Source organism: Diadema antillarum, unplaced genomic scaffold, assembly GCF_040938485.1.
Source record: "Diadema antillarum isolate AM-2024a unplaced genomic scaffold, OU_Dant_1.0 seq00000581_RagTag, whole genome shotgun sequence".
NCBI lineage: Eukaryota > Metazoa > Echinodermata > Echinoidea > Diadematoida > Diadematidae > Diadema > Diadema antillarum.
In genome coordinates this window covers 1416328-1436026 of record NW_027271515.1, presented here as the reverse complement: position 1 = coordinate 1436026, position 19699 = coordinate 1416328, and the positions used below count along the sequence as shown (strand labels likewise).

General features: G+C 39.1%; 1 protein-coding gene across 1 annotated transcript; it reads left to right on the top strand.

Annotated features, from left to right (window-relative positions):
• Positions 1 to 3871: 3871 nt before the first annotated feature.
• LOC139735503 (aurora kinase C-like) lies at positions 3872 to 18265 on the top strand. Its single transcript, XM_071646259.1, has 10 exons — positions 3872 to 4003; positions 5464 to 5514; positions 6815 to 6892; positions 8955 to 9061; positions 10015 to 10206; positions 10650 to 10788; positions 12914 to 13062; positions 13382 to 13556; positions 16271 to 16327; positions 17165 to 18265. The coding sequence occupies exons 2-10, from the start codon at positions 5464 to 5466 to the stop codon at positions 17300 to 17302; spliced, it is 1086 nt and encodes a 361-aa protein (XP_071502360.1). The 5' UTR covers positions 3872 to 4003; the 3' UTR covers positions 17303 to 18265.
• Positions 18266 to 19699: the final 1434 nt, after the last annotated feature.

Sequence of the window (19699 nt, the reverse complement as noted above, 5' to 3'; positions counted from 1 at the left end):
TTGAAATCTAAAAGTTCGTACAGTGCACTCCCGTTATAACGAAATGCTCGGGACCGGCGGTTTTCTTTCGTTATAACGAAATTTCGTTATAACCGAACAAATACAATATATAACGAAAACAAGGAAGCCACGCATAGATATTCTGTTTGTTGAATACTTCATAGGCGCCGGAAGTGGGGGGGCAGCCGCCCCCCCAATCCAAAAAGTGGGGGGGCAAAACGCATTTTTGCCCCCCCAAAAAGCCCCCCCCCCCAAAAAAAAAAAAAATAATAATAATAATAAAAATAAATGAATAAACAAAGAAAATAAAATAAACATGTATATATTATGACTAAAAGGGAAAAAATATGGCTACAAACGGCAGATTTGGGACTGTAAAATGTCAAAATTTTCAAGCTCGCTCGCTTCGCTCGCTCGCATCCAGCAGTTGAGCCCGGTGCGCCTCCCCCTTAATTTCCAAAGCGAAAAACATAGCTACGACGGCAGTTGTTGGACTCTAGAATGTCAAAATTTTCAAGCTCGCTCGCTTCGCTCGCTCGCATTGAATCGTTATGCCACTCTCCTAACGTTGCTGCCAGTAATTGCCTGCAGTTGCGCCCGATGCCCCCCCTTAATTTCCAAAGCGAAAGATATAGCTACAAACGGGAGTTTTGGGACTGTAACATGTCAAAATTTTCAAGCTCGCTCGCTTCGCTCGCTCGCATTGAATCGTTATGCCACTCTCCTAACGTTGCTGCCAGTAATTGCCAGCAGTTGCGCCCGATGCCCCCCCTTAATTTCCAAAGCGATAGATATAGCTACAAACGGGAGTTTTGGGACTGTAACATGTCAAAATTTTCAAGCTCGCTCGCTTCGCTCGCTCGCATTGAATCGTTATGCCATTCTCCTAATGTTGCTGCCAGTAATTGCCAGCAGTTGCGCCCGATGCGCCGCCCCATTAATTTCCAAAGTGAAAGATATAGCTACAAACCCCAGTTTTGGAACTGTAGAATATCAAAATTTCAAGCTCGCTCGCTTCGCTCGCTCGCATTTTATTGTTATGCCATTCACTTTATGTTGCTGACAGTATATAATTTGTCGATCGTTTCACACCGTCATTCCATAATCCATATAAGGAAAACTTACAATGTTCCTCAATGACTGCGTTGTTGAATGTATCACATTCCGTAATGTATTGTAGTCCCATTATTGCTCACGCACACACGCACAAGCATACAGATCGTCAAAATTACGTCATGTTTCGACCCACCGTACGCCACTTTACACACACACACACATATATATATATATATATATATATATATATATATAATAGATGTGTGTGCGTGTGTGTGTGTGTGTATGTGTGTGTGTGTGTGTGTGTGTGTGTGTGTGTGTGTGCATGTGTATATTGTGTAACATATGCATGGTCTAATCTTGAGCCCCCTCCAATGTTTGCCCCCCCAATCCAAAACTGCTTCCGGCGCGCCTGTGAATACTCGTCATACACTGGAAAGCTATGTGAACAATAGAACAAATAGTTAATCAATTTCAGATTATTGTATTACAATAACGCAAGTTCCAGTCGGAAACTGTGCGTGACACACCAAGCGAACACACAGTGCTGTGACGCGTTCGCCCATGCAGAGACGCTGTAAATGCCTTGTTCCGCTACATATTTTCGAAAGCGATCCGCATTTCGTTATAACGGAGCACATTTCTTTTGTTTTTCTTTGTCAGTGGTGCTCGGAAAAGACTTCGTTATAACGAAAATTTCGCTATAACCGTGTTCGTTATAAGCGAATTTTGTACCATAGACTTTAATGGCGATAATTTTGGGACCAGAAGTTTTACTTCGTTATAACGAAATTTCGTTATAACCGTGTTCGTTGTAACGGGAGTGCACTGTATTGCCAGCAAGGTAATGGTTTCCCTGATTGGGTGATTCACTGGGTAGCTAGATATTTTGAACTCAACATTTTCCTTCTTAAATCCAATGGCATCTCGCCATACTCTGTTTTGAGTGCTGGAAGAGAGGTAAAAAAAGTTGTTCTGCTACAAACTTTTAATGCTGAGATTGTATCAGTGTCTAATTATGTCTTAGTTGCAGTGGGTTTCGCCGAGTCGTCTTCACAACCGTAATCTATAAAACGGGCCTTATAAGGGCGCGGTAAAGCAGGAGCATAGAGGCGGTATCGGAGCCCCAGTCTGTGCCAATTATAATTAGCAGATGAGACACTTGAGAACATTTACTCTTTTCATACATCTCATTTTGATATTGTCTATGTGTGGCTTCCATGAGAGGCGCGAGTAAAAAATCATTCCCAAAAACGTGAAATCTGATACTACTTCAATATCCAAATTTTCGATTTTTATCGAGGGGCGCTGATACCGTCGGTGCGAGAAAACCATACATTTTGTTTTAACAGGGAACAGTTTTGCTCCCTATGTCTTACACCAGACATTTAGGTACCCCTATGTTATTGAGGTCTGACTGTATTTGCTGACTTATACGAAAGCTATATTTCTACTTGATTTCCAGATTGCAGTACATCGTCGGCGATCTGAGATACTGTTGAGTGTTGAACTGTCGAATAGGTATAGGTCATTGACAAAGATATTGAAAAGGTATGGGGTTAATACGCTACCTATATATGGAAGGCCATTGATCTGGGGGCAAACGTTGGATAGACAATTCTTTATCCTTACTTTGAATGTACGGTTTTTAAGAAAAGCTCTGAGCCATAAGGTTGTATGTTTTATAAGAATTGCGTTGATAGGTATAGTGTCGGCTTTCTCGAAATCCAAAAATGCAGCAATCAAGAATTCCTTGTTGACAATAGCTTTTCTCGCATCTGTTTCCAGGCGGAGCAGGTGGTTGGTTGTATTTCTGCCTACCCTGAACCCACTCTGAAGGGGCGGTTGTAGTTGATGTCGTCAAAATACCAAGAGAGCCGGTTCAAAATATTTTTTTCCATAATCTTACTAAGAATACTTGTCAAAGCGATTGGCCTATATGAAGTGACCTTAAACCTGTCCTGGTTCTTTTTGAGTATAGAAAACTCCATTGTTTAGGGATTTCACAACTTCTCCAGATTCTATTCATTAGTTTTAATAGTTACTTATCCTTTTGGCTGATGAGGAAAGGTTGGAGATCATAGACAGGCTAATTCCATCATTTCCCGGGGTAGAATCTTTTGATTTTCTAATTGCTGCTTCTATAGTTCACTGAACTCAAAGTTTTTATCAATGTCGTTTTCTTTGGTACTGCTTGAAAGTTTGTCTTCTAATAGACTATGTAAATTGCTTGCCTGGTCGTTTGACAAGGTTTTATTTTGAGAAGCAGTGACGAAATTTTTGGCAAGGGCGTTTGCCTTCTCACCATCTGTGTTTGCCAGGGGGGTGTTTCATCAACGTTTGTTGTCAGCGCTGACAAACGTTGATGAAACACCCCCCTGGGGGGCGTTTCATCAACGAGTTCGTCGGAGGTTTTCACCGACAAATTTGCTATCAGCCAATCAGACGCAAGGATTTACACTGACAACTGTTAAAAGCTAATGAAATCCTTGGTCTGATTGGCTGATAGCAAATTTGTCGGTGAAAACTCCGACGAACTCGTTGATGAAACGCCCCCCAGGTCAATACCCCCGGGCAACCATTTCTGATGCGCTATTGATCTTCATTAAAACGTAGCAGATCCTAGCTCCGTAAAAGTCCGTTCGCATCCCGATATCATTAGACTGAACCACACAGAATTGCAGCGCGCGCGCACTGCGGTAAACACGTTCAACAATAGGCCGTGCAGCGTGACGTAGTCTGCTTTGTCATCGTCCAATCAGGATGCGAGTAGTCAGGCTTCAAATTTAAAAGGGCACTTTAGTGCATGTGTTATTGACGCGAGTGCAACAGTGAGTTTCTGCGATCATCGGCGGAGTGAAGTGCGATAGAATTCGTCTTTTAGCCGTGCTGATCTTGACTGAGAGAAACTTTCTTGTTCCGGCATATCTAACACGCTTGTACAAAGGTGAATATTACGTCTAAATTTGACAATAATCGTTTTACCAATAGATTTAGTTGTGTCATTCTTTGCAACATCAACACTGTTGCGCACTATTCTATTTCTGAATCATTGCTGTATATCATTGCTGTTAAATGCGTGCATAGTATAGTGCATTGCTAATGAGTATCACTACTGTACATCGCATTCAATAGCACACTGTGTATTTGCTGTTTAATAGACCTAACTGTTAGGCGAGTTGTGTGGACGAGAGGCAGCAAGAGGGTAGAGACCACAATGCAGTGTTGGTTATCAAAAGATTATGTATGACTTGTGATTAGTGGTGTGACTGTGAGTGAAGATTATCATGATTGCAGGCCGTACTGGTCTGATTTGTTCCTGTGACTAGAGTTCTAATGTTAGATAATTTGTTTTACTTTAACATCAGTGCAGCATATCGATGCAGAACAGAGAAATTTGACGCCATGCAACAACTGCATTATCAATACAAATATCATTACCTTCATCACAAATTAAGTAAAGTTGTCTGGATCATGTGGGTTGTGTGTGTTCTTGATAATTATGAGCTAGGTGGTGATTTTGCCACTTATCTGTTCAATATTCAATCTCGATAACTTAAGTTTGAAATTGAATTAACATTTTAACATTAGAAACCTATTAGATATCCATTCACCAGGATCATTCATTTCTTCACTATATTAAACAATTAAAGGGATAGATGGTAGGCCTATCCTATCCAGCTTTGGTTTAGATGGCGCTGGGGGTTTCTCTGTGTGTGTTTGTGTTTGTGATATGAAGTCTGAAAGAACATGTAATTCTTAGAATTCATGGTTTATTTTTCATGAAAATTGATATTGAAATAGCTGAGATAATTATCAAAAAAGCGATCCTAGTGTTAGAATGCAACAGTTATCGAGATTGAATATTGAACAGATAAGTGGCAAAATCACCGCCTAGCTCTTTCTTTTATCTCGTTATTGGATATACGATCTCAGTCATTCAAAACCGATTTTCATCAAATGAAATTTCAGTTCTCCTTTTAAATATTTCACGGAGTGACTTCTCTTGCAACTATAGGTTAAAGCTTAAACTTCTCAAGCCTCAACCAATTCTATGGCTTCTATACCATTCCTTTAATCATTAATGTCAAGACTTACTAAAGCTGAGCCTTGAGGAAAGAGACTTGGACAATCTACATAAATCAAGTGAACATGCAATTTCTTTTTCTTAGATCTTATTCTTGTCACAAATTACAGTCAAAGAAAATTGTTTAAATTAGTAGGCCTAACTAACTACCAAATTATTAGAGACAAGAACTTGATTATGACTCCTGTGGGTATGAGATAGATCCTTGTAGATCCTTGTAAAGTCTACGACTACATATCTCACATATTGAACAAAAATATAACTTACTCAGATATTCATTCCTCATTTTCTTCTTTGCCTTTTTGTTTTCCTTTACAAAGATGATGGATACAGGCAAAGAGAATGCTGCATACACTCACATGCCATCCAAGGTTTGTATTGTGAACAGGTCTTCATTACTTGTTATATGAAACATCAATGATATCACTGATATTTCACAAATTTAATATATAAATCAACCACAATGGACCTTAACTTCTACATAAGATTTTTGACAAACTGTGAGACAGCAGTGCTCATAATCCAGTATGGATGTGCAGCCAGATTTTTAGTCACTGTCATTAACCACATTCAACGACTCAACAAGAGAATTCAGAGCTCAGGATGCCTTTATGTTTCAAACGATTAGTATAGTAGATGTGCTGATTTTTTCCACCCCCTAATTTGTTTTTCTTTCTTTAGAATGAGCTACCACAGCTCAGGAGTACAGTAGCATCACATATGTGCCATGGGCCTCAAAATAACTGTATAGATTTTCCTTGTCCAGAGTTGCCATTGTTATTGCCATCGACAAGGAGGCCTGGTATGCTATAAACAGTGACAGCTACCTGGAAATTTTGAAACTTATACATGTAACTGTGTCATTCCATCAAGTCATGATCATTAGTAGTTACACTTGTCTGGTACCGGTAATCTATATTCTGGAGATGGCTGAAAGTCTTTTTCTAGCATTAAAAGAAATTAAATAGGTTAGCAATCTATAGATTTGCTTCTGCAGTCCCCCTTATGTGAGGTATGTCACTGTGAGAAAAAAAATGAAAGACCACAGGGAATAATTTTCCTGGTATCGCATCGCAATTTGCTATGCATTTTTACACTACTGCTACACAAAATAACTTGTGTAGCAGTTTTCTTACATAGAAGTGTACAGGAGTTCATTGAAGATATTTTTCAAATTTTTCAAATTGCTAATCAAATTTGAGTTTGAAAATTATTCCCTGGACCATTTTGATATATTATGTCAAATTCAACCTTGTCGGACAATTTTAGCATCAAAATTTTTAAAGCCTGTGAAGATGACTGCTTACTGTACATAACTAATTGTACTGTGTACTTCCAAATTAGCTCACATGTGTTGTCAGTGCACTGACTAATTTCCCTAGTGTCACACAACATCACACTTTGGTTATTGCATGAATTGTGGACAGATTTAGGAGTTGCTACCTGCTATGTTACATACAGTGTACAACTGATTTTTTACTTCCATGCCTAAGGAGTCTTTCAGTACTTGCAATCCCAACCACTTCTTTGACATTTGAATGGACATGGTTTTTATTTGACTCATTGCAATGATATTTACCTGACTTGACAAGGAATCTGATCCAGCATTAAGTAAGAGCATTGCTGTAGTAAGTCTTCAGGGCTAATTTTGAATCTGTTTCATCCACTCAGTTCCAGACCCCAGTCAGTGCCTCCAGGGCAGATGCTGGCCCCAAGCGGATACTGAAGCCCTCCTCAGCCAGCACAAACGTAAGCACAACTCCAACAAAGGCCACTAGGTCGAAGGTTGGGCAGCCACCCGTGTACCATGCCCAGTCAGAGGTCGTGAGTGAGGTCGCAGGGTCGAGAGGACCAGTGAGTCTCAAAGGGCAAGATCAAAGCCCGCGGGGTGAAAATGACCCCAAGTTTTCCTGCCATCCCAACTGACCTGCTGGCTGCGAACTAACATGCTTCTTCTGGGTGGTCCCTGGAAACCCATATTCTGTTAGATTACTAGTACAGATCGATGTGATAATGTCACACAGTCTTTTGTTATAACTTGGATTGGAGCCAGGTGTAAGCATGGTTGGCATCCAGTCAGGTGCTAGTGTTTTGAACCATTTTCCGTGGCAATGAATGGCGATGACATCACACTTTGGTACTCTGGTGTTGACAAGGATCAAATGTGTGCCATGTTGGTCATAATGGTGTCCTTCCACCCCCCCCCCTTTTTTTTTTTCCTTTTTTTATAACACATGTATACAAACTGGCTGTTTTTTTTAAGGTACCGGTAGTATAATTCCAGATGTTATGATGTCATACATTGTAAGGCTTTTGCTTGCAATTCCAAAAGTTTTTGGTGACAGTGAATTTCAGTTGCACTTTTGTGGGAAAATGATGATTTAAAACTATAATATGCACTCGTACCACAATGATAGTTGTTTGCAAATCCACAATAGTTTGTCTCCCTTTAGTGTGCAAAGTGTAGGTAAACATTCATCATTTAATCCAGAATAAAGTATTAGATATTGTTCTTTGTGGGCCACCCTCATCTCCCTCTTTCACATTCCTGCCCTAGAGTTAACAACTTCTATGGTCAAATTCTTTGAAAAACATTGGTTTCTGTGATTTCCATTTCCTTCTCATGGACTAAACAACTGCTCAGAACAGAATTCCTCTGAAATCTATCAATCTTTCAGGTTTCAACTAAAAGACATATATACAGTACTCTATCTGCAATGTTCATATATTGCACAGTAACAATCTATTATCTATTTGTATTCTCTTCAATTGTAACACAATAGTCCAGAGAACTGGGGGTGATCTTTCCTTTCTCTTATCTAATTTCTATGGGAAAAGTGCTTTTGTAAATTTTCTGAATTCTGTTGTGCTACTATGTTGCATACGGTATGTATTATTCAGTTGCTGAGATTTTAAAATGGGGTTGTTTTTATTTGTGTGTGTGTGTGTGTACAAAGCAAGATCTTCGATTTGAATTCCATATGGTTAAAACTGATATCTTTACACTCAAAGTGTTTAGCCTTTGTTCTCTAAATAGCTGTATCATACCCCTGCTTAAACCCAATATCTTTTATGGAGCTGTCTTCATCCATTTTATACTACACATATCAGTCCAAATGTGGGAGTGTATATGATACTGATAACAGCATCCTAGCAACATCTGGATTTGATACACTCAAGAATAATAGTACCGGTATGGCTTAGCTGCAATAGGTCATGATGGTATATACTTAAACCATTTGGCAGTTTGATGTTGTCCATTCCAAGATGCATATCACCACAGTGCAGCAAATAGAATTTAAAAAAACATATAAAACGTGAGCACCCGCAGAACCAATAGCATATCTAGTGTACTATAGTGACCAATGTGATGTAGGGCCATCTGGCAAATATGAAATGTTATTGATGAAAATTAAAGTAACTAGTTTTAAGGGCTTACAACATCTCAACAGGCATTTGTGTGTTTCATCTTGTGTAAATCATTCTCTAGCTGTCATGTAAAGGGCTCAAAAATATGTAAATTTCAATTTTCTTTTATGTATAGATACGAAAGGAGTAAATTCAGTGCCAGTTAGATTTCCAGTTTTTGCTTCTACTATCAATATTTGTTGTTAGATGAAATTGTTCATTCTAAAAAAGGAAAAGGACAAAACTCATTACAATTCACAGAAGAAACCCCAAATAAAGAAAAAACATTCCAAAAGTGATTGGAACCATAAAAGGAGCCAGTGCTTTGGGTAGAGGTGAAGACACTTGATAAAACAACTCTCTTTTCCAGAAACTGTCAAAGATTAAATCTTGTTTCCTCCAGGCATCTTCATCAGCCAGACCCACCCATGCCAGGACACACCCAGTCAAGCAGTCAGAGAACAAACAGGACAGTGCAGGGAATCAGGCGGCCAATCAACAAGCACCCAAGTAAGCCACGTTGCCAATTGCAGGGAACAATCAGTGATCACTGGGACTCCTCCATTACTGCAGCATTCTGCATATACAACTATAATTCCATTGAAGATATCCTGTAATTTGTGTCTGTTCATTTGACTCATGACTATAGTTCTAAACAATACTGGTATTTTGTAAAAAATGTGAAGAAAAGGTTTGTGTTTTGAACAGTATTTCACTGCATCATTACTTCACTCAAATATGCACTTGGAATCTTGATATCAGTGCAAGATGGTCATTTCCATGCTTTCTATGATGTAAACATCATTCAATTGTTGTTATTACCTCCGCCAAGGGAGGAGGTTATGTTTTCTTTACCGTTGGTTTGTTTGTTCGTTCGTTTGTCCGTGTGCAAAATAACTCAAAAAGTATTTAACAGATTGGGATGAAACTTGCAGGAAAGGTTGAGAATGACACAAGTAACAAACTATTAACTTTTGGTAGTGATCCGAGAATTTTGGGGGAATTTATGAAGGATTTTTGATATTTTGGCAGGTAGGGTCAATGAACTTGGAGTTCAGGCTGCGCGTATTTGAAGTTTGCATGCGCACACCAAAGTGCGTGCTCTAGTTTCTGCTAGGGCGAGGCGCGCTGTGCAGCTGAGGGTTTATGACGTAACAAAGGCTTGTGAAATCGGGCGACTTTCAGCACTCTATAAACACTTCAGCATCAGTACACTGTATGTATGGGTGGAAATCAGATATCTCTGGGATATGGAAGAACAAGATCAGTGATGGAAATGAGCTGCATTCTTGGCGGAGGTCTGCGCTCTCAGAGTGCTTCTCTAGTTCCAAAATGTGTACAAGTATGTTTGCAGAACTTCTTGAAATGAAATGATAAAAGTAGAATGATCCTGTGAATATACTCCAGCTTTTTGCTGTCAATTTACATCTGTTATGAACTTTTTCTTTATTTATTTCACACAGAAAAACATGGACCCTGAAAGACTTTGACATTGGGCGGCCGCTGGGCAAGGGCAAGTTTGGCAATGTCTACCTGGCTCGGGAGAAGCAGACCAAGTACATCGTGGCCCTCAAGGTTCTCTTCAAGTCCCAACTCCAGAAGTCTCAAGTGGAACATCAGCTGAGGCGAGAGATTGAGATCCAGGCTCATCTAAGGTCAGTGGGTGACCCTTCTCTGGGATGTCCAAGGGGGTCAATCCAGTGGTCTGGGGTCTTCTTCACATGTTTTTATTTTCTGTTGACAGTTGTATATCATTGCCTTTCTTGTCCTGTGTGCAGAATGCAAAATAGAGTCTTTTTTTCTAAAACGATAAATTGCAGCTTCAGCATAACCTTAAAAAATCTTTGGTAATCAATGCTACTCAAGGGGAATATAGAAAATGTAAGCCTGATATTACTTGGAACAAGAGTGAATCCCAGCTGCATGGAACTGCAAAATTGCCTGCAGAGATACTAAGAGTTGATATTATTATAAGATGCATAGGAGTGGACAATGTTATAATTTTTTTCATACTCCCATCAAATATTTAGCAAGGGTGATTTCTTTTTTTTTGTTATCATAATTGATCTCAATGTAAATTCTCCAATATTCTTTCTAGACATCCCAATATTCTGAGGCTGTTTGGGTATTTCTACGACGAAACCCGTGTGTACCTTATCCTTGAGTTCGCCCCAAGGGGAGAGCTGTACAAGGAACTACAGAGGGCAGGCCGGTTCAATGAGCAGAGGACAGCCACGGTGAGTACAATGCAAGAATTCTCATTACCTGCGAAAGATGTTATAACAAGCATTAGCTGCTTTAGTGTCAGCTAATCTGGCAATTAGAATTGATCACTCTTTGAGGCATAGATAAGTCTGAACAATTGAAGCAAAACTTCTTATCTTGGGCCTGTTGCATAAAAGTTACTATCGTGGCAACTTTGCCATCTAATGGTAACTTCCATGGAATTCTTGATTTTGATTGGCTGTTAGGTATTGTTGCCATGGAAGTTGCCATTGGATGGCAAAGTTACCATGATAGTAACTTTTATGCATCAGGCTGAGGCTGGAAGTGTAACTTTACCATAATCTAACCACTGTCATGGAAATGAATCCGGTTGACAAAGTTTACTGCTGTTGGGTTAATTACGTCCATATGGACATAATTGTATGTTATGTGTTGTATGTTACAATCAGGTTCTAGAGGTGTTAAGTCATCAGCATTGGGTCTACTAAGACACCACAAAAACCTTGGCCCATCTAGTGGGATGAGCATGGAGCAATGTTTGCCGATGTCATTGATTTTGGTTGTCAACATGAGTACCGCAGAGAACACAAGTTGTTATGGTGGGGTTGCATTGATCTGAAGAATATAATGCTTGGATGGAGAAAATTACCGGTACAAACAAGCCAATGGTTTTTCATATGGTTTTTTTCCAGTGTGCAATCAAACTGTAACAGTGAGCTGTTTACTCTTAATCAACTAAGAGCATCATGCTTCCTCTCATTTCTTTTGTTTTCTTTTTGTTTGTTTTTTAATGTATTTATCAATCTATTCACTACCTGTGTGCAGTAGGGTTTCTTGGCGTAAATTTTCCACATGAGAGATGCATTCTTGGCAAGCTCAGAATATAAGGTAGCTTGATTTGAGCCTTGTTCATGCTGAATGGATACGTCTTCCATGAGCTGTAAAAGCTGAAATATTTTCATTTGAGTAATTTCTCGTGCTTGGCCATGTAATTTCATGGGATTTTGATTTCTTGAGGACTTTTTACACTTGTGTTTCTTAACCCCGGACTTTCTCTGACCCAGGACTATCGTTAGTCCTGTACCAATTTTTTCAGCTTTTTACACTCGCCAATTAGTCCCGTACTATCTCTTGTTCGGGGCTAAGGAGAAAACTGACCTTTTTACACTCGTATTTCTTAGCCCCGGACTTTCCAAACCACATGAATATTCATAATTACGCTGTGTACTGTACACGTACACGCACGCACCGGCAGCACTTGATTACCTCGTTTCTGATTGGTCAGTGAGGGTCGGACTTCGTCTCCGTCGCTTAGCCCAGGATTATTTTTTCGTTCTGTTTACACTCACTTGCTTGGCACCGCAATTGCGGTGCTAACCCCTGCTATTTTGCAGGGCCAGATAGTACCGTACTATCGGTGGGGCTAGCCCACTTTGGCAAAAACGAGTGTAAACAGAAAGTGGGCTAAGGATAGTCCCGTACCAACGGTGGGGCTAAGGCCCCCCCTTAGCCCCACCGTTGGTCCGGGGCTAAGCAAAAATTTACAAGTGTAAAAAGCCCTTACGATGATGATAACTAGAGAGCAGGCATTTCACACAGCTCTCTGCTGCCTTGGAGGCTGAGGGTTTGGAAAACCCACAGCCTCCTAGGCAGCACAACCTACCAATGGTAATAGGTAACCAGTCCCCTTTACAACAGCAAATTCATTCATGCTCCAGGACTAGCGAAGAAAAATACATATAATGACAGTCAACCTTGCGTAAGTCGAATCTATTTGGACTGAAGAAATAACTTTGATTTAGAGAAAATTGAACTTATGAGGGATTAAAATCAATAGCATATAAAGAGAAGAGGACTTGAAAAGACCTTCAATTCAACTTAGGCAATTATTAGACTTATGCAAGATTAACTTAAGCAAGGTCGACTGTAGAAGTTTTGCCCTTTTCTTTGAAGATATCTAGTAATATTACACATAACAAGCAAACAGTCCATGCTCGTTTATTTTTGCTAGCTGCGTGTTGCACAAAATTGGTGAGAGTTTCCACTTTTACAGTATCTATCATCCTATTTGTTCCTTTGTTTTCCCTATAAAAATAGAAAAAAAAACACCTTTTCTCTGTTCCCTTCACTCCACAGTACATAAGGCAGCTTGCTGATGCCCTCAAATATTGCCACTCCAAGAAAGTCATCCACCGTGACATCAAGCCTGAGAACCTCCTCCTGGGTCTGCTCGGTGATCTCAAAATTGCTGACTTTGGCTGGTCGGTTCATGCACCTTCATCAAGGTAAGACTTCAAGAAATTGTTACCTGTTCTTTGAAGAAGTTTGAGGCCTCTTACTATTAGAACCCCTCAACACAGACAATATCTCCATCATAAAAATTTTGCAAGGACCACTGATAGTAAATGTACCAAAAAAATGTACCACTGATGATAAATGTACCAAAAATAGAGAACAGCAAAATTGGGCAATGGAAAATCTGGACTGCTGAATTCACATCATTAACAGTGGTACCTTGTACATGCAAACTTGTTATAATGGGCTTTGCCTGTACCACTACTACATGACCAACACATACCATACCAATGATTCTTGTTCCTCCAGGAGAACCACCCTTTGTGGCACCATGGACTACCTCCCACCTGAGATGATCGAGGGGCGCATGCATGATGAGAAGGTGGACCTGTGGAGTCTTGGGGTGCTCTGCTACGAGTTCCTGGTGGGCAAGCCCCCCTTTGAGGCCGAAGGCAGCAGTGAGACCTACCGTAGGATTACCAAGGTGAGAGAATGTCCCAACCCTGTCCTCTTACATAGAGGAGAACCTAGAACAAGCTTTTACACATCCTTTACCTTGCTTGTTATGGTTATGTGTTAGCCATTCGGATGGCAGTGGGTAATTTGTTGTAGATGCCCAAAGGCATTACAAACCTATGCGTTGAATATTGAAGATCTGAATGCCTTGCTCTTTATGATAAGAAAAGAAACATTCTCTGTGCATTGAGTGATTGAGGTATCTGTCATGAAACTTATTTCCCATTTATACTATTGTCGTAACTAGAATGGTTTTTGAATAAGCTCTCAAATAATTTCTGCATGTTAGCTAGTGTGAGTCCATTGTAACGTACTGACTTATAATTTCTTTTTGCAGATATTATTAGCTCATTTCATATAGAAACCTTGTAATATTTTGTGAATGCAGGCAAAGTAATGCTGTTATATTTGTGATGATTTCATTGTAGTGCCTGCGTGTCAATCTAAGCATGATGTTCACTTAGTGAAGATTCTGTGTTATTCTCGTGATTTTTTTTTCTTTTTTGTCGAGCCAGAAAGCTTGCTGTACAGATCAATTCTTGATTGCAAACGTTCACTCAGTTGGATATGTTCCCTGATTAGCTGCTACCGTTATTTATCAAACATCTGTCCAACTTGGATCAAGATTTGTTTCCATAGCCTATCAGATTCCTGTTTCAGAAAATGAAGAGAAAGACAACGTACCATCAATATAGACATCTGAACTCTACTTGAAGAAGATCCGAAGTAGTGTCTTGAATTCAGCAGGAATTGTATTTCATGAATTGTTTCCTTTCTCAGACCCATAATGACAATTTGTTAAAGGGATGGTATAGTTTTGGTTGAGACCTAATTTCAGGTTTGTAACATTTTTTGGTGAGATAATGAGAAACCTCTTATGAAATATGACAGAGCATGTAATTCTATGAGGAATTCAACGTTTATTTGATGAAAATTGGTTTTGAAATGGCTGAGATATCCAAAAAAGAGCGATTCTGATAAAGTGTGGGACCCACACTTTATTATGATCGCTTTGTTTTACTTTGTTTTTGGATGTTTCAGTCATTCCAAACCCGATTTTCATCAAATAAACTTTGAATTCCTCTTAAAATGGTATGCTCTGTACTATATCATAAGTGTTTTCTTGGTATCTCGCAAAAAGTTTAAAGCCCAATTCTCATCTCCACCAATACTGTACTATCCCTTTAAGTTATGAACATCATTTTGGAAGGGATTTTGGCTTGCTCAAGTCTTGACTCTGAGGAGGTTTGGAGTGCTCCTGACATTGAACAGGAATACTGTGGACTTGGATGTCTTGCAATAGGACTTTCAGTACTAGGACAGTTGATTGGCACAAAAATGCATGATACAGTGCACTCCCGTTATAACCGAACAAATACATATAACGAAAACAAGGAAGCCAAGCATAATATATGATATTTTGTTTGTTGCATACTTGTCATACACTGAAAATAAAACAAGTAGATATTCAATTTCACATTATTGTATTACCATAACGCAAGTTCCCCTCGAAAACAGTGCGTGACACACCAAGCGAACACACAGTGATGTGACGCGTTTGCCCATGCAGAGACGCTATAGATAAATGCTTGTTCCACTACGTATTTTCGAAAGCGATCCTCAGTTCATTATAACGGAGCACATTTCTTTTGTTTTTCTTTGTCAGTGGTGCTCGGAAAAGACTTCGTTATAACGAAAATTTCGTTATAACCGTGTTCGTTATAAGCGAATTTTGTACCATAGACTTAACCCTAATCAGGCTGGGCTTTTTTGGCTATGCTATATCTGGGGGGGGGGGGGGGGGGGGGGGGGCTGGATGGATTCCGCGCCCCTCCCCCCCTTCAGATCTCGCCTATGGCAGGCGTGATCGCGCCGAAAATTGGCACACGCGACGCCTGCAATGTATACTATCAAAATGTATGGTTGCTTTCTCCGAAAATTTTTTCTTTTATTTTATATTAATTAATTATTGTAATTTATGCATAAAATCAGTTTTGGGCTCTAAATCACTTATTAATGCTCCAATTAAGCTAATTTCTTTTTTAAAATGTTTCTTGTATCATTCTCCTGAGACATAGGATAAAAAAAAATCTGTATCGAAATTAGTTTCTTATGTATTTGATTGTTTTTTGAATTTCTTATGTATTTCTTTGTTTTTCGACCTTTTGTTTTTGTTTGTTTTTTGACCTTTTGTTTTTGTTTGTTTTTTGGCCAAAATTTGTCACAGACATTTTTCCAAGCTTTATAATGCTAAAACATATTAATTTCGTCCATTCTAAGTGAAGATATGAATTTTTATGTGAATTAATTGAAAAAACACAATTTGCATTGGATTTGTACACAAAATCACGTTTTGGAGCAATTTTGGGGTTGACAATTTTTTTTCAAACGGGCGTTGCGTCAAAACGGTATGCGCGGGCGCAACAATTTTGGTCTCAAAAGTTGCGCGATACTTGAAAGAAAAAAGTTATGAAACATCGCGGCGGGAGCTTATCGCGCTGCGAAGATATTGCGCGAAACGTCGAGGGGGGGGCGGATTCCGCGAAACTACCACCAGGCTGCCCCTGGTTGCCGGCAGTGACACGATGAACGTGGAACAATTATACCAAAGCTCTGAAATTCCGATTAATATCTTTCTTTCATTTAATATGGCTCTCTCTTGGTGTTTTTGCTGCCTTGCAGGTGGACTACAGATTTCCCAACTATGTAACAGCAGGTGCCAGAGATTTGATAAAGAGGGTAAGTTAGTGCTTTCTACCATGTCATCACACTTGCTTCATATTTTTGAAAGATGTCACCATTGGACTGTATGACTGATTAATTTTCTGACGGTAACATGGTACAGTAGGACCTTGTGTTAACCTGTAGAGGATGAGTCCCGAGTACTTGGGCGGGTGTCTATGGGAAATGTGTGTCATAGAAAAATCAGCCCATTCTCAGTGGGTTAACAGGGTAAGATATACAGTAAACCTTGCCTAAACCAGCTTCTGCTTAAAGAAAATACAACTAATGAGGGATTAAAATCAATAGAATATAAAGAGAAGAGGACTTGAAAAGACCTTCAACCTCAGCGATTACAATGTATTTGACTTATGCAAGGTCAAGCAAGGTTGACTGTACACTTCAAACAAAATTGGCTCTAATCCTACAAAATACTTCACATGATCCATGCAGTTCAATTCATTATGAATGGACACATTTCCCAGATTACAAGATGTTTTTGTACATATTTTAACCTGACTGAAAGTGTACATATGGATTCATTTCAAAAATTGTATTGCATTTCTGTGATGTAGCTCTCACTAGCTGTATTTTTAATATACTTGTCAAGGGCGGATCCAGGAATTCTGTAAAGTTGGGGGGGGGGGGAATAAATGTTTCTGCTTCTACTTCCGGGTTTCTTTTGTTTTTATTTCTATTGTTTTAACAAAAAAGGGGGCACCCGGTGCGCCCCCTCTGGATCTGCCACTGCTTGTACCAAATGTACTGTGTTGGATGAGACACTTTTTATTGTGTCCGTAGTCATAGTCAGTATATTTTACACTTAGTTCCCTCACCTTGCTTCCATTCCGACAGCTCCTTCAGCACAATCCGTCCCACCGACTACCACTAGAGCAGGTCTTAGTCCATCCCTGGATAGTGGAGCATAGTACCAAAACCACCCAGTCCTCATCCTCTTCCTCATCGTCTTCATCATCCAACTCGCAATCATGATTACGATGTCATCTTGCTATTGGCAACCCCAAGATAGCGCAGTCCGAGTGTGCAAGACCTCTGAGAACCACGAACAACAAGCATGTGGCTCTCTCATAAATTCTTCTTGTTACTGTCATTCCGTGGCTTGAATCAAGCAATGTCACATATCATGCACATTCATATCTATGGTTCAATTGATTATTGTGTCAGATATTAGACCTTATGACAAATGTACAAAGTGTAGCAGAACACACTCTTTATATGCAATCAGTCACTGAACTCTTTGTGCTGCGCTGTTTCATCGACCCTAAGCAAATGGGGAAAACTTATGACAAGCCTTGGCTTGCATTGCTTGCATCGTCTTGGAATCACTGGTGCTCAGTACAATAACTTGGGGCTGTTGAGCCATCTTGGGTTAGCCCGTAGCTATGTCTATTTAATGTTTGACGTCATATTCTGCATTTTGTATCACAGAGTGTTATATTGAATCAGGCTTTACCATTGTAAACCATGATTAAAAGAAGAAGATGTATGAGTACATGAATGAGAAGTTGTAATTTCCCAGCAAGGGACAAAGTTGTGATTTCCTAGCAAGGCACAAGATAGTTTTAATACACTTAATCATTTAGCAACAAAAATTACACTGCACTTCCTTTTTTCTTCCCCAGAGTCATTAGCATTAAAGATGAAGTGTTCTTTATTAGTGGGTTTTTTTTTCAAGATATTACTTCCATATGACTTTTCTGCTACAAGCTTGGCAGTTTATTTTGATTCATTTAGTACTCTTACCTGTCAGGAATGTTCAACAAAATATCTTGCATACTTTTCATTTGATGTCTTTTTGTTGGTGACTGGTAAAAGAGCCCACAAATAGCAAAGCATGACAAACAGATAACTTTAAAATTCTTTATTCCACATTTTCATTTGATCTTGTGATTAAGTTCAACAAACTAATGTTATGGTGCCATAGTTGATCGAAAAATATTGAAAATAATGTATCAAAAATTGCAAAGGCAAACATTTATACATTATGCTTTTTGTTTCATTTAAGTGTTGTCGATTTTGATGTCTATGTAAAAACTAAAATATATCATGTCTTCACACAGATGATACAATGCTTTATATACAAGTATATTTTTCTTTTATTTTGTTGTAGATGTACTTACCTAATATACACACAAAAAAAGCCTCTTCCTAGGCATGATTTTTGTTACCTGTTTCCTTGGTTGAGTTCTATATTATCTTTCCTTTTGTATCACAATTTGATATGATATTTACATGTGGGACAGGCATCTACTTAGTTCTACTCTGATCTGGGATGTACACTGCGTGTACGAAGAAGTCACCTTTCAAAAGTTAGCCAAAGCTTGCTAATTAGAGACATAAGTGTGTGTCATTGCAAAGGCAGTCTAAAAGTAGTGGTAGTGTTAGATGGGAAAATATACAAAGTTTCAGCGTACTATGCAGTATCAAATGTAAGCACAATCGGAAGGCAATTTGCACAACTTGATGGCGTGTAGACCACAATATTTACAGTAACAGTATGTTTTTCCATATGAATTTACGTAGATTGTGTCATAATTTTTTCCAGAGTTTAAGGTATTTAGTGACTACAAGTCAGTGGGAAAATGGAGATCTGAGAAAATTAGCCACTCAATAGGAAAGTGAGCATGTATTGACCATGTGACTGTCACCAGGCCAGCTATTGCAAGGTTGTGTGGGCAGCCTAAATTGGCTGCTGGGTCACAGGAATGTGATGTAACAAACAGAACATTTCCCTTCAGGGATATCTAATTTGACGTGGATTTTCATTAATCTTTACTGTTCTCATTCACTGTTTTCATTGAAAGTCATACAGGAAAACTCCATTATAACAAGCTCGCCTGCAATGAGATGCCATGTTGAATGATTTCCAGTGCAAATGTACCATTTTAATCTGGTCCCTTTTTTTAGTACGTTTACAATGAGGTACTATTTATATAAATTTGGCTGCTGCAGCGATCTCATTGTAATGGGATTTTCCATTCCTGTATTCTCTTTCATGTAAGTTTGAGGGTTAATGTATTTCAAAACATTCCACTATATATGTTTTGTATCAGATATGAAGGGTATGATAACAAAAAGATTTTAGGGTAGCCTACACCAGACTGAAACTTTGTAAGGCCATTCATGAATGTTGGTAAAAAATTTTCTTTGTGACCCCTACAATGGAGGGAGCCAGAGGCAGTCTATACTTTCTGAGAACTGCAAACATGCTGTAGCAGAGATATGTGAAAGTATTCACACGACTGTGTAATGCAGAAACTTGAGACCAATATTTTGTTTTTCAAACCTGTGTTAACTTCAGTTGAGGTGTACTGTACAAGTATTGTGTTCAGTTGACTAAATGTAGTGTGTGAATAAGAACTGCAGATA

What these genes read in the sequence shown, in the direction of transcription:
- LOC139735503 (XM_071646259.1), top strand. Translation starts at nt 5,464, where the DNA reads ATGATGGATACAGGCAAAGAGAATGCTGCATACACTCACATGCCATCC. An exon ending in GCCAATCAACAAGCACCCAA is followed by an intron (nt 9,062 to 10,014) that starts GTAAGCCACGTT and finishes TATTTCACACAG; the next exon opens with AAAAACATGGACCCTGAAAG. An exon ending in GTTCATGCACCTTCATCAAG is followed by an intron (nt 13,063 to 13,381) that starts GTAAGACTTCAA and finishes TTGTTCCTCCAG; the next exon opens with GAGAACCACCCTTTGTGGCA.